This window comes from Bubalus bubalis, chromosome 1, assembly GCF_019923935.1.
Source record: "Bubalus bubalis isolate 160015118507 breed Murrah chromosome 1, NDDB_SH_1, whole genome shotgun sequence".
NCBI lineage: Eukaryota > Metazoa > Chordata > Mammalia > Artiodactyla > Bovidae > Bubalus > Bubalus bubalis.
The window spans coordinates 14,279,604-14,293,243 of NC_059157.1; the positions used below are offsets into that span (position 1 = coordinate 14,279,604).

A 13,640-nucleotide genomic window follows, 5' to 3' on the forward strand; every position below is an offset into this window, starting at 1 on the left:
TATGCCCAAATGGGCCCAGGGTGTTCAGAAAACCAAGAAGCTTTGTTTGGTGGAAGAATATAGGAAGTTGATAAGGTAGAAAGGGAAATACCTAATGATTAAGCAGCTTGAGAGAAGCTGATATGACTAAACAATGCCATCTGAGACCAGATCCCACAGACAGTAGATACCTTGTACTTTATGTTAAAAATAATGTTCAGCTCTTGTAAAGGTTTAAACATGGAAGTGATGTGACCAGAATTGATGTTTTTTTAAAAGAGCAGATAAACTGACATCAGCCAACTCCAGATACAGGAAGCAATGGTAGAAATCCTGGTTAGGAAGAAAGCTGTCCCGAATATTCAGTTTTTGTCTTGGACACCATTTTCCTTTTACTTGGCTTTTCTCTCACTCACTGGCTGTTACTTTTCTGTCTCCTGTGCAGTAACTTCTGACCTGCCCTATATCTCAGTGTGGATATCTTTCAGGGCCGAGGCCTCAGATATGTTCTCTGTTCACACTCATTATCCAGTGATCTCATTCAACCTATTGGTTTTAAATATCCTCTGGACACTGACAAGCCCCAGATTTATGTCACTGCCAGGATTCTCCTCTGACCTCCAGATTCATATACTCAACTGCCTGTTTAAGAAGTATCTTAAATGTAGCATTTATAACACTGAACTCTTGAGTCTCCCTCCAGATATGCTAAACCAAGTTCGCCCCAGATCAGTAATGGCCAGCCCATCCTTCAGGTTGCATAGCTCAAATTTTGGAATCATCCCTGATGCTTTTCTTTCTCTCATACTCTATCTAATGCATCCGCAACTCCTTTTCACTCTGCCTCCCAAAGATATCCAGATTATGGACCTTTTCTACAATTTCCAATGTTCTCTATCTGGCCCAAGCCACACTCATCTTGAATCTAGGTCATTATAAAAGTTATATTGTAATAGCCTAGATGATTGGAATAGACTCTTGTTATAACAGATCATTGTAACAGATCTCCTTGTTTCTGCTCTGGTTCCCTGTATGTTTACATTCCATGCAGTGGGTAGAGTTTATCTTTGAAAATATTAGGTCATGTTACTATGAATAAACACCTTCAATAGCTTTCCATCTCACTCACAGTAAAGGTCAAAGTCATTACCATAGCCTATAATACACTTGGTACTTTCCCCCCATGCACCACTTCTTTGACCTGGGCTATTATGCCTCTTTCCTTTGCCACTCTGCTCAGATACCTAGCCTAATTGTTCCTTGGATACCACAGCAGCCTCCCATCACACAGCCTTGGCATCCCACTCTTCCCTTGCCCTGGATATTCTCCTCCCAGATATCCAGAATGTCTGTTCCCTTGCTTTTCTTCCGGTGTCTTCTTAAAGGTGATTTTACTGCAGAGACCTTCTCTGAACAGCTTACACAAAAAAGCAACACTCCCTCCATCCCTACCTGAGCCTCTTCTGCTTTATTTTTCTTAATGACACTTGTCACCACCTCCATGGCACCCAGCCTTCTATATATAATTTTCTGTATTTTTTTTCCATCTCCCTCACTAGATCTGCAGGCTTCATGGGAGCAGAAACTGTATCTGGTAGGCTCAATACTGATTCTCCACCACCTAGAACATGTCCACGCCCATGGGGGATACTCAATAAAAAGATGCCGAATGGAGGGAGGGGTATGGAAGAGAGAAAATGGAGTGAGTTGGTGAACTTGATCTATCTGCGTGGCAGAATGGTTAGATGGTGGTGATTCACTGAGTACTGAGCTGGAGAAAGGAGAGGAAAAAGACAGCAGTCTAGGCGGCTGTGCAGGTGTGGGACCCTACCGAGTTGAAGGCACAGCATTCACTGAATGAGAGAAGATGGGAGGAGGCCTGGGTTAAAAACAGAGACAGAGAAGGACGCATTCAGTTTTGAAAAAGCTGAGATCCGGGTAACCGGGAGACATTCAACTGGCGAAATCCTGGAGGTAATTGACCAGGGAATGGGATTTGGGCTTAGTGTGTGTTTCTGTTAGTTACCAAACTACGTGGGAAGGTGATGGAGAAAGAATACATTCTGAGCTGTTTTCTAGGGGGTACCTGACTCCTTTTCATCCCTAAGGTGAACTTGCTGAACCAGCCGTTCCTTGGGGAGCCTCTTAGCAAAGCCTCATTCCCAAGCCTCCGGGAGTCTCACTGTATGCATGCGACCATTTTTCAGCCTGACTCCGGGGGTGCGTGTTTGCCATTCAGAACCTACTATATTTTACTGCACTTCCTGACATTGTTACACAACATTTATTGAAAGCACATTTGATGGTAATGAAGTTTCTATTAACTATGATTAAATCTCATAAAGCACCTGAAGATAATTTAAGATGTGCAGAAGCAGAAAATGAAACATTCGGTTTAGTACATTAGGAAACGTAATTGATTAAATTATCTCATTTACAATAAGTGCTTTCATGAGCGATGCCGAGCACAGATTTCCCCCAGTTTGTCATTATGATTTGCCAACAGATACCTTCAGACTTCACTTTCTTTTCACACCTCCCCACGACTCAGAGCCGGTTCCTCAGTCTGCCTCACATGGATCTGTGCGGGAGGCTCTGAGAGATGGCTTCCACCCGCCCCGCCTTGCAGAGGATCACGTGCACGGCTATATATAGGGAAAGGTTGTTTCTCAATTATCTTCATAATTGACTTTGATTTTGCATCAGTGATGATTCATGGAGTCTTCAACGAAGCCCCCCTTTCACCAAACAAAACTGCAGCCTGCCTCTGTATGATGCACTCCTAACCACGCAGCCTCCAGAACCCTGATCGCATGCCTCTGTGAGACTTCTGCAATCACATCGATTCTGTTAAGGTTTTATTTTTAGAAAATCACAAATTAAAACAGTTTAAGCGAGTCTGCAGCAGTATCCACCAATTAAGCACGGTGTACAGGAGTGAGAACCCCAAGCAAAAACTCATTCAGGAAGTCCCTGAGGACCAGAAATAGCTACTGGGGGTTTTATGGCTGGATGTACAGATGTAACCAAATTAGAACAGCACTGGACTCACAAACTAAGCGTGAAATTAATTTTTAAAAAATACACATGCAGGGTTCCCTGGTGGCTCAGTGGTAAAGAAGCCACCAGCCAGTGCCAGAGCCACAGGTTCAATCCCTGGTCCGGGAAGATCCCATATGCCACGGAGCAACTCAGCCTGTGCATGGCAACTGCTGAGCCTGTGTGCGAGAGCCCAGGAGCCGCAATGACTGAAGCCCTTTCGCCACAACGAGAAGCCACAGCAATGAGAAGCCCACTCAGGACAACTAAAAAGTAGTCTCCGCTCAAGGGCAATTGGAGAAGACCTGTGCACAGCAAAGAAGACCCAGCACAACCAAGAAATAAATAAAATAAAAATATCTTTAAAAACATACACACATATTGGCTGCCACATGGCTACCCATAATTTTGCTTGTGCTTGACATGGGGACCAGGGGATGAGGGGGCGGGGCACTCTATGATCCGGAGGCATTGGTGAAGGATTCCACTTACTCCAGGGAAACCCTGAGGTCTTGACCAGACAAATATTCATCGACCTGCTCCTTCTCCCTCTCCCCGCATGTGCGCACTCACGCACACACATGCACAACACACAACCAGGGTTCTACATCGTCTATCTTCCTATGGAGTTCCAAATCCACCATGCATGACTTAAAAGCCGCTGCCTATGGGCAGCAGATGCTAGGGAAAACAAATTAAGAAAGCTTGTTTCTGTTGTTTGGCGGAGTTCTCCGACTCATGGCACCCTTCTATCTCAAGCCTGCCTGGAGCAACATCTGAAATAGGAACATCACAGCTTTAGTGTATCTTTTTCTCTGATGCCTCCTGACCCTTGTTCCCTGGATACCAATTTCTGTCTATCTTCAGGGGTCTTAATTCTTTCAAAGAAGGTGGCTAATAAAAGCTGTTAAGTCTCCCAAGCTATTTGAATTTTAATACCCTAGGATTTAAAAGATCAAAAGCTGTTCGGTTTAGACTAAAATGGGAGATACTAGTCAAGAACATCTTTCACGAGCTTTACAAACCAAACTCTCCTATTGCTAAGAGCTACACTGCTGATGCCCTTCCACGTGGACTTTGACATCTATATGACACCCTGATATACTTTACATATTTCTGAGAGTCACTGGGAGAACATATTAAAATGTAGATTCTCAAGAGCTCTCCCTGACCCTGTACCGGGGATTCAGATTAATTTGTTCTATTTTTTTGAGGGTCATATTTAACCAGCTTCCACCATATCCCAAGATTCTGATGCGTGTGGTTGCTTATCTAAGTTTTGAGAATATTTTTTTAAGACACTGGTTCTCAATCCGAGCTTCACATTGAAATCCCCTAGGGAGCTTTTAAAACTGAGGATTCCTGGGTTCTAAATCTCCTCTTCTCATGTGATTTCCCTGGGGTGACAACCCAGGAACTGGGATTTATAAAAGGCTTCCAGGTGGCCCCCAAGTTCTGCCAGGTCTGAGCACCGTGAGGCTGAAGGTGGAACTGCCAATCATTCCAGCTGTGCTACTTCCCCAAATCTGGTGGATGCCCAAGATGGAGGGAAGGTAAAGTCCTCGCCAGGAAGCAAGCCAGTAGACAGAGAGCTCCAGCCAGCATCTACCGCCCCCCATTAGGTTCAATTCCTGGCTATTTCACTGTGGCTCTTAATCTAATCAGTTGCCATGGATTTCAGGGTTGATCTCTCAGGCGCCCCCTTCCACTCCTAGATGGAAAGTTCTGTAATCAGGCTACTGTCCAAGGTTGCTCCTGTGAAAGCCTGTACTGACAAATATTTATAAATTTTAATGAGATAAATCTCAGAAATAAGAATCCTAGATGACATCTGTAGAGAAATGCACTGCTACCAGTGGACAGAATCAAAGCAGAGATTTAATCTGAAGGAGGGGAGGGGTGTGCATATTTCTTTTCCATTTTAACCTCTGATATGTGACTCCAAACCCAGCAAGAAGAAACCTCCCCCCAAGAGCCCTGGATCTTTTGTAGGAACTGCAATTCTGTTTGGCTTCTAAACAAATATAACAGTAAAGCAGCAAATATGAGAACAAATGATATCCGCAAGAGGAAAAATAACTTACTTTGGGGTTTTATTTCATGAAGAGGTTTTTTATCTAAAAGAAAGAAAGAGAAAAAAAAAAGAAAGTTGCATTTAATAAATTCACACGGAGCAGATATATATTCTATATCCCTTCACGTCTACCTCTATAAAGGAAACACTTTCTTTCTGCAGACACTATGGATTATGTTGTTCCTATTTTTCCTTTTCATTCTAATTTAAAAAAATTTTTTCTCTTTGGCAGTATTTTTTCTAGGATGATTGCTTCATTCTTTTAAAATAAAATTCCCTCAGGCTTACTAGAGTCTCTCTCTGTTGCATTTGCCAAATTCTTATCAGCATGATGAGAGCAGTGAGCTTGCAGCCTGCCCTGTTTTATATCCAGCCAGAAGTCTGCTCAGGTAAGGAATGCATTTCACTACATATGATGGTAGAAAAATGAATCATGAATAAATATTTAAAGGGATCCCGCACTGGTTTGCAGTTATCATGGCCTGGGTAAATAGTTCCAAACTCTGCTGTTTTTTTTTTTTTTTTTCCTGTTCTTGTTGGGTATAGATGTAGTATAGTGCGTGTGCTGAAGGTTTGTTTTTAAGAAATTATGTTTTGTTTCAGATCTCAATTATCTGTTAAAAGGTGGATGATCTTAATGGAAAGGTGTTCTTCTGATCCTGGTATTGAGCAGGGCAGTGGTCAGCTGAGATGGATACAGAGAAGAGACACTCAATCTTTTCTAAAGTGAGCTAGACATATTTATCCTTATATTTATCCATATATTCTTTTCACGTCTCTTCATCCACCATCTTCCATCACTAAATAATTCGCAGTCATCTTGCAAATCACTTGGAGACATGGTGCCTGGGACTCTGTCTGCCTTACACCACAGTCCCACCACTGACCACTGCCCTGCCCTTGGTCCCATCCCAGGCCAACACGACTCTACCACCAGGCAGAAACCCAGGAAGACTACACTTCAGACTATATGTTAAATTCCAGAGGATCTGCAGGGTGCGTCACCCTTCTCATTGGTGGCTTCTTAGGGTGTCGATGGAACACCATCAGATGGCAAGCACAGGGACTGTTGCTAACATTCAGAGAGTGCCATCAAGTAGGGGACCTTGAAAGGTCACGCTGGGTTCTCTCCTTCCCCTGTTAGCCTGAAGGCAAGCCAAGCGGGGTGAGACACTGTCATTCTGGATTATGTTTTGAACGGAATCAAATCTCACACATTACACATCTGAGAACTTCGTAAATATTATCTGGCTGACTGCATCTTAACCCCTCCCAGGCAGACAGTCATAGCTAGACTCCAAATCCTTCACGGAGTATCTCTTACCCTAACCCGCTCCTGCCCTAAAGACTGATTTTGACAGAAAACCCTTGCCATGTTTTTCAGATACAACTCTTGTGTATTTCGCCATCTGTTTTGTGATGGAGGTAGCTTTTAAAAGTTGTGTGTAAATCATACTTCTGCAAATGGACCACCACTGTTTTGTTTTGTTTTGTTTTTACAGTAAGGGGACAGTTCACTGAGTAAGGGTGACTTCTGGCCAATCTTTTTTAAAAAGGAAATCCTGGATCTTGTCTGGTGGTCCAGTGACTGGGACTTCATCTCCCAGGGCAGGGCGTGTGGGTTTGATTCCTGGTTAGAGAGCTAAGATCCCACATGCCTCACAGCCAAAAAAAAACCCCAAAACATATAACAGAAACCATTATTGTCACAAATTCAATAAAGACTTTAAAAAATGTCTCATTCAAAAAAATCTTGAAAAAAAATCCTCACAGAAGATAATTTGTTCAAATTGATATGATCAGATTCTTACACAGTCAGGTTTCTTTAAGCCCAAAGCTTGCATTTCCCTGACTGCACAGATTCAATGCCATATTAGTTTTCCTGAGAGCAGGTGGAAACTCCCAAGGTCCAGATGCTAATGCACTCAAGAATCAGAATAAAACGACTTTGGTGGTTTTAACCTGACTTCAGTTTTTGCTTATTGCACGCTATCGGAAAGCATTCGGCATGGGCATAGCCCTGCTGGCAGGCCAAGGCTGAGACATCTGAAAGTGAGGCATTGTAGGGCTACTCAAAGAGACGTGCAGAACAGCTGTTCGGAGCTCTGGCTGCGCCTAACAGTATTTTCTTCCCACTAAACCACAGGAATGAAGATTATGCCGGGTAGCAAAATGAAAATCGATTAAAAACAGGTGAGATATATAACTACTCTTCGGAAAAATACATTGAATATAGCTGTAAAAACAAAAACAAAAACGGGGTGGTTCTACCTGGTACAGTTCTGAAAAATGAGAAGCGTGGTTGGGGATGAAAATTCCAAGGCTAAGTACCCCGGACAGAGGACCACACGGATGCACATAGCAGAAGAGGAAGGCATTTTGTCCTCTGACCTCGCGACCTCCAGCTCTGGGGTCGTCATCATTGGCAGTGGGATTTGTGCAGACTCTCAGGATCAGAAGTCTCAGGTTGTCTTCATCTATCTCTGTGACCTCAGCGTTCCCCACAGTAAAGTGGGAGAAATAAGGTTCTTAAAGGTTGGATCCGGGGATTGAACAGAACCCGGAAGCCATGAAGCAGAGGGCTAGCACATGTTTAGCATTGATAAATAGTAGTTTATAAGTAATACTGTAACTTTAACGTTATAAATACGATCATCATACTCGTTCAGAGGACAAAAGTGACCCACGTGCTGCTGCATGGAAACCAGGCACAGCTCCAAGTCAGAAATTCTAGTGAATTTCAGGGGTAGTTGAACGCGAGTCAAGATACTTGCGCCTAACGACTTCCCTGGTGGTCCCGTGGTTAAGACTCTGCGCTCCCAATGCAGGGATCCCAGCTTCAGTCCCCAGTCAGGGAACTCAGATCCAACATGCCCCAATTAAAGATTCCACATGCTGCGACGAAGACCTACATGCCAAAACTAAGACCCAGCGCAGCCAAAAACCCCAAAACCCCCAAACACAAAAGGAATGTGTGCTGACTCCTGGCCTCTGCTTGCTGGCACCAGGAGCAAGTTGCAACTTTACTCTGATACATAAAAAGGACAGGGACGAGAAGACCTCCATGTGCCCTAGCTTCCACCCCTATAAATCTTTAGAATAACTACCAAAGACATTCCATACAAATCCACATAAAATGAATTTCAGAAACAGAGTTAAAAGTGTTCAAATGGCTGCTGCTCTATCATTGGTGGCAATGCTAAGGTCTGGCACGTGTGTTCGCCTGCATCTTCTCATGGGAAAGGCTGGAAGTCACTGATGCCCACGAGGGCTTTAGTCCCCTGGCATCAGCATCAACATTGGGTTCTGCTGTACTTTGTGAAATGCCAGTATCTCATCAGCAAGCTGCTCTCAGAGACCGTTTTCCTAGCTTGAAATGTCTGATTAGAGATTGTTCTACCGTGAGCTCCAGAGAGGGCTCCCCACTATCCGCCCCCAGACCTCATGGTGTTGTGCAAGAACAGCCCACCTCACGGGTCATGTCCTTTCATTCTCTTTGCATAATCATTTTCTCACAAGGCTCAGGGCCACGCAGCTACTGGCCTTGGTCAACCAAATCGTGTTTTAATTTCACCTCTCTCCAAGGCCATGGTTCAAATGACCCCTTTAGTAAATTAATCTATGAAAGCCGTGGTTCTTCACATGGGCTGCACATTACAATTATCTTGGAGGTTTTTGTTTTTGTTTTTTAATACCCATGCCTGGGCCATCCTCCAAGAACTTCTAATTAATTGGGATTTGTGTATTTGTGATTACTGAGGGCACCCCCACTTCCTAATAAAATCCAGGGCTCTGTGTACTCTACTTTGGTTCCTCTCTGCCTCTTTAAGAGGCTCTGGGGCAGCTGGAGTGTACAGATGGGTCCAGAAGGATCTTAGAGGCAGAGAAATGTAATTCTGAGCCAGTGGCAGCTGATCTGTGGTTTGGGGAAATCCTACCAGTTTTCACAGGGTCTAACATATACACCAAGAGTATCTTCTGGGTAAATGGAAATTGATAATAAGGAATTATAACTCAGTCTTCTAATGATTTTGCTAAAGATGTAAAAGCTAAAGATGCAAAAGCTAAAGATGCAAAAAAGTGTTTCTTAATAGCATTTTAAAATGTTATGCTTTCTTTAAAACTCATTTTTTACTTATAGTTACTGCAGTTATTGTATCAAAAAAAAATAGATAAGTGCAAGAAAACCCTGCCTAATTCCACCACCAAGAGATAACCACCATTATGCTAAATGATATATACAAGTCTAAGCTCTTTTTTCCCTTGTGATTTTATATGTGTAAGATGATATGCACACATAGATGCTTCTACATATATTAGCAGAAAACCACATGAAATTGATCGACAGTAATTGATCATTTTTACCCTCAAAGACATGGAACTGTCTTTTATATATTGTTCTGCAGTCTGCTTTTGTCTCAGTGATGTATTGCAAATATTGCTTTGTGTCTCACTATGTGTGTGGTAAGAGTATATGTGTGCAGAGGTGTATATGCATATTTATACATAAGAGAAAGGAAGGGAAGGGGAGAAAGAGACGCAGAGGCAGAGAGAGGGAGAGAGAACAATCTACCTCTTTATTTTTGGTGGTGATTCATTTCTTTCCCACCTTTCTTTAATTTTTGGCCCCCTTTGTTACACAGGATGCTCCCAAAGCATTTCCATGGTATCCATTGTTCTTACAAGCTATTTATGGTTGCATTCCTATCTTCCCACCTACCTATCCACCCACATCCAGTCTTATCCTTTCTCTGCCAGGGAACAAACATGGCCAGCTATGTGCAACCCACATCCTCCAGATCAGAGCAAGCAAGACCGAGGAGAGATGCCATGCATGTAGAGTGGGTTTGTGGACCATTACACTGTGGAGATGTTGCAAGATGACAGATGCGGATGGAGTGTTCAGTCTCCAACCACAGACTGGGCAAGGGGGTGCCCTCAAAACCTGTGCCTTGTGATTATTTGAAATTGGCTCCTATGGGTTTTGTATACCATACACATTTCTTGAGATTCAGCCATCAAAGCCACTCTGAGTGGACAAAATACCCACCAGGAGAGACCCTTGCATAGCTCTCTCCTCAGGGCAACAGTTGACACATGTCATTAGAGCTCATGATCACCATTCTTTTCACTAAACCAGACATGCCCCCTGTTTTCATCTTCAAAGACCACTTTTATTATTTCCTTCTTCATTGACCATGTGGATTGATGAAGGCTTTGGAGCCTTTTTCACCACCCCCCTCCCCAACATATGTCTTGAATTCAATTTTATTTTAATTGACCCTCCAATCTTTGTAATCGCAAATTATTTAGTGCCAATTCTAAAGTCTGTGGAAGAGTCAGTCTTCTTTGCCCATTCTCTCTGGCTAGTTCATTTGCTGGAATAGTTTTCTAGCATCATTAAACAAGAATCTACCATGAATCTACATTGCCTCCGAATTGTGGCCAATTTATCTGCCTACCTTTATGGTTTTCTATTAACTGGTCCCACCCCACCAAATATGACTCAGTTACCACCGCACCTCAAGAAAAATCCATGTTCTTGTCTGATCAATCCATGAACTCTCAGTGCTTCTGTCCAAGCTGTTGCCTCTGGATGCCCTCCTCCCTCCAAACCTCCTACGTAAACATGTCCTCTCTCCAATGCATAGATCAGTTCCTGCTTCCTTCATGAAATCTTCGGTGATTACTACTCTGTTCAAAGGCATCTCTCCCTTCTCTGGACAGTTTATCTTACTTAACGTCACTAATATACCAAGCATAGGTTTGTCAAAATATAGTACTTCATAAGTGTTCATTTGATTTTATACTTATGTCATCACTATTAGTTATGGGTTCTGAAGAGGAAAATCATATTTAAAAGAATGAAATAATGCCATTTGCAGCAATGTGGATGGGGCTAGAGATGATCATACTAAGTGAATGAAGTAAGTCAGAGAAAGACAAATATCATGTGATAGTGCTTCTATGCAGAATCTACAAAAAAATGATACAAATGAACTTATTTACCAAACAGAAACAGACTCACAGACTTAGAGAACAAACTTCTGGTTTCCAGGGGGGAGGGGTGGAGGGGAGGGATAGTTAGGGGTGGCCATGTACACACTGCTATATTTAAAACGGATAACCAGCAAGATCATACTGTATAGCACAGGAACTCTGCTTGATGTTTTGTGGCAGTCTGGTTGGGAAAATAGTTTGTGAGAGAACGAATGCAAGTATATATATATGGCTGAGCTCCTTTGCTGTCCACCCGAAACTATCACAGCATTGTTAATCAGCTATACTCCAGTGTAAAATAAAAAGTTAAACAAAAAGACTATGAAACAAATATTGAACTCTAATCAACTGTATGCTTGCAGAAGTGTTTAAGAGTGAAGTGTACCTATGTCTACAATCTATTTTGAAATGTATCAAAAATAAGATGGGTTGGTAGAGGGACAGGTATATGATAAAGCAATATGCATGTGTGTGTGCTAAGTCACTTCAGTCATGTTCGACTCTTTGCCAACCCCATGGACTGCAGCCCGCCAGGCTCCTCTGTCCATGGGATTCTCTAGGCAAGAATACTGGAGCGGGTTGCCATGCCCTCCTCCAGGGGATCTTCCCGACCCAGGGTCTGAACCCAAGTCTCTTGCGTTTCCTGCATTGTTAGGCAGGTTCTTTAACATTCGTGCCATCTGGGAAGCCCAAAGCAATACAGCAAATGCTAACTGTAGAATCTAGGTGATACAGACTCTTACGTGTTTGAATATATTCATGTTAGAATGCTGGAAAATTTTTTAACATGCTATTTGCTTGATTACTGATTGGAAGAAAAGAAGTTATTGATTATCACTGTGCTTCATTTCCACATGCTTTCTGTCTTCGTCAAAGACATTAATTAAGAAGCAGTGTTATGCTCTCTGAAGTTTCAGGAAATCCTAGGATCTGGTGGACCTGCTTTGTTATTAGCACTGGCAGATAATTGGATAAACACGAGGTCTGCTCTGCATTGGCAATATCGCCACAATTGAGCGTGTCAGGCAGACCCTGAAGATGACAGGCAGAGATTCTGTTTTATTCTCTTGTGGATGCTGGAAGTTCACTAAGGCTCTAGGACACGTAGGAACACATCACCAGTTCTTGTAAACACCCTGAAACTCTTCCGGTGATGGGAAACACAGCAAAATTACAAGAGTGTACAGCACAGCACGTCTCTCTTTTTGCTCTTTTCACTTCTTAATTTCCACTTTGCATTTTTCTCTTTTTTTAAGGTCCTATTCAGAAAGAACTCTTCGGTGACCGTATTTACCCCATGTGTTACTTCAGTTAGTTTAATTCTTGCTTCTTATCCCCACTCTCCAGCCTGTACAGACCATCATAAGATCTGCTGCCCCTTTTAAAATGAACTCTTGAGCAGAGTTCCCTGTGCTATACATTAGGTCCTTTTGGTTATCTATCTTACAAATAGCAGTGTCTATATGTCAATCCCAACCTCTCAATTTATCCCTCCCTATGGGAAAAGAATCTGGAAAAGAAAAGATACATGGATATATACAACCAGATCACTTTGCTGTGATACATGGATATATACAACCAGATCACTTTGATGTGATACATGGATATATACAACCAGATCACTTTGCTGTGATACATGGATATATACAACCAGATCACTTTGATGTGACCTGAAACTGATACAACATTGTTAACCAAATCTACTCCAATATAAAATGAAAATTTAAAAAGTGCATTCTGAGCACATCCAGCCAGGTAGGACAAGTATAGACAATAAGAGGTTTTGAGAGAGTCCTCACAGGCTGTCCCAGGTGGTTATGTCTTGTTAGAGGAATTGCTGGCTTCCTCAGAGATAGCTGGGTAATTAGAGAAAAGTCCAGGACTGGAATGGCAAAAACCCTCACCTGAATAAAAGCCTGTAAGATTTGAGATGTACATGAATGAATGAACATCAGTTCTATTGATATTTTCCACCAAAGAACTGTTCAAGATCTCATCATATTAATTTGGGGAAGTCAGCTGAGTACTCTAAGAAACAGTTCATGGATGTGACTTCTGATGACAAAGACCTTCCAGAATCGCACCCCAGCTGAAGCACAAGATTCATATGCCATGAGTGACTGTCTTCCTCCCTCTTTATTTTTTCAAATTTGACATCTCTTTAAGGAATATCTTTTGTATTTCCTAAACTCAGACAAATAAGTATCCATAATGACCGTACTTCTAGGGAGCATTTGCATATTTCATTTTTGAACTAAATCATTTCAGTTTCCAAATTTCCTACCACCTCTGTTATAAAGTCCCATCCATTCCCACTGATTCTGTGTGAGTTAGTGTGTTTTCGTGCTGGATATACAGAGTACAACATGCTTTGGGGTCACTGCAAAGACGTTTAAGCACGTGTCTACACTTTCTTATCAGCAGTTGGCCTCAAAGTGATAAAGTGAGATGTTTTGAACTCTGCTCCAAGGGAAGCTGCATATTAAAATCCTTTTTTCATCCTATAACATGTTTTGCTTTGATTCCCTTGCTTCCATCCACAACAGAA

General features: G+C 42.4%; 1 protein-coding gene across 9 annotated transcripts in view; it reads right to left on the reverse strand.

Annotated features, from left to right (window-relative positions):
- Positions 1 to 13,640, reverse strand: part of UNC5D (unc-5 netrin receptor D) — a 627,582-nt gene that overhangs the window by 93,459 nt on the left and 520,483 nt on the right. For 7 of the 9 annotated variants that reach the window (XM_044933531.1, XM_044933431.1, XM_006058428.3 and 4 more), the window contains one exon: positions 5,103 to 5,135. The exons of the other annotated variants lie outside the window; for them this stretch is intronic. In XM_044933531.1, the coding sequence (XP_044789466.1) occupies positions 5,103 to 5,135 (33 nt within the window). The remainder of the gene's footprint in view (positions 1 to 5,102; positions 5,136 to 13,640) is intronic. 9 annotated transcript variants of the gene reach the window in all.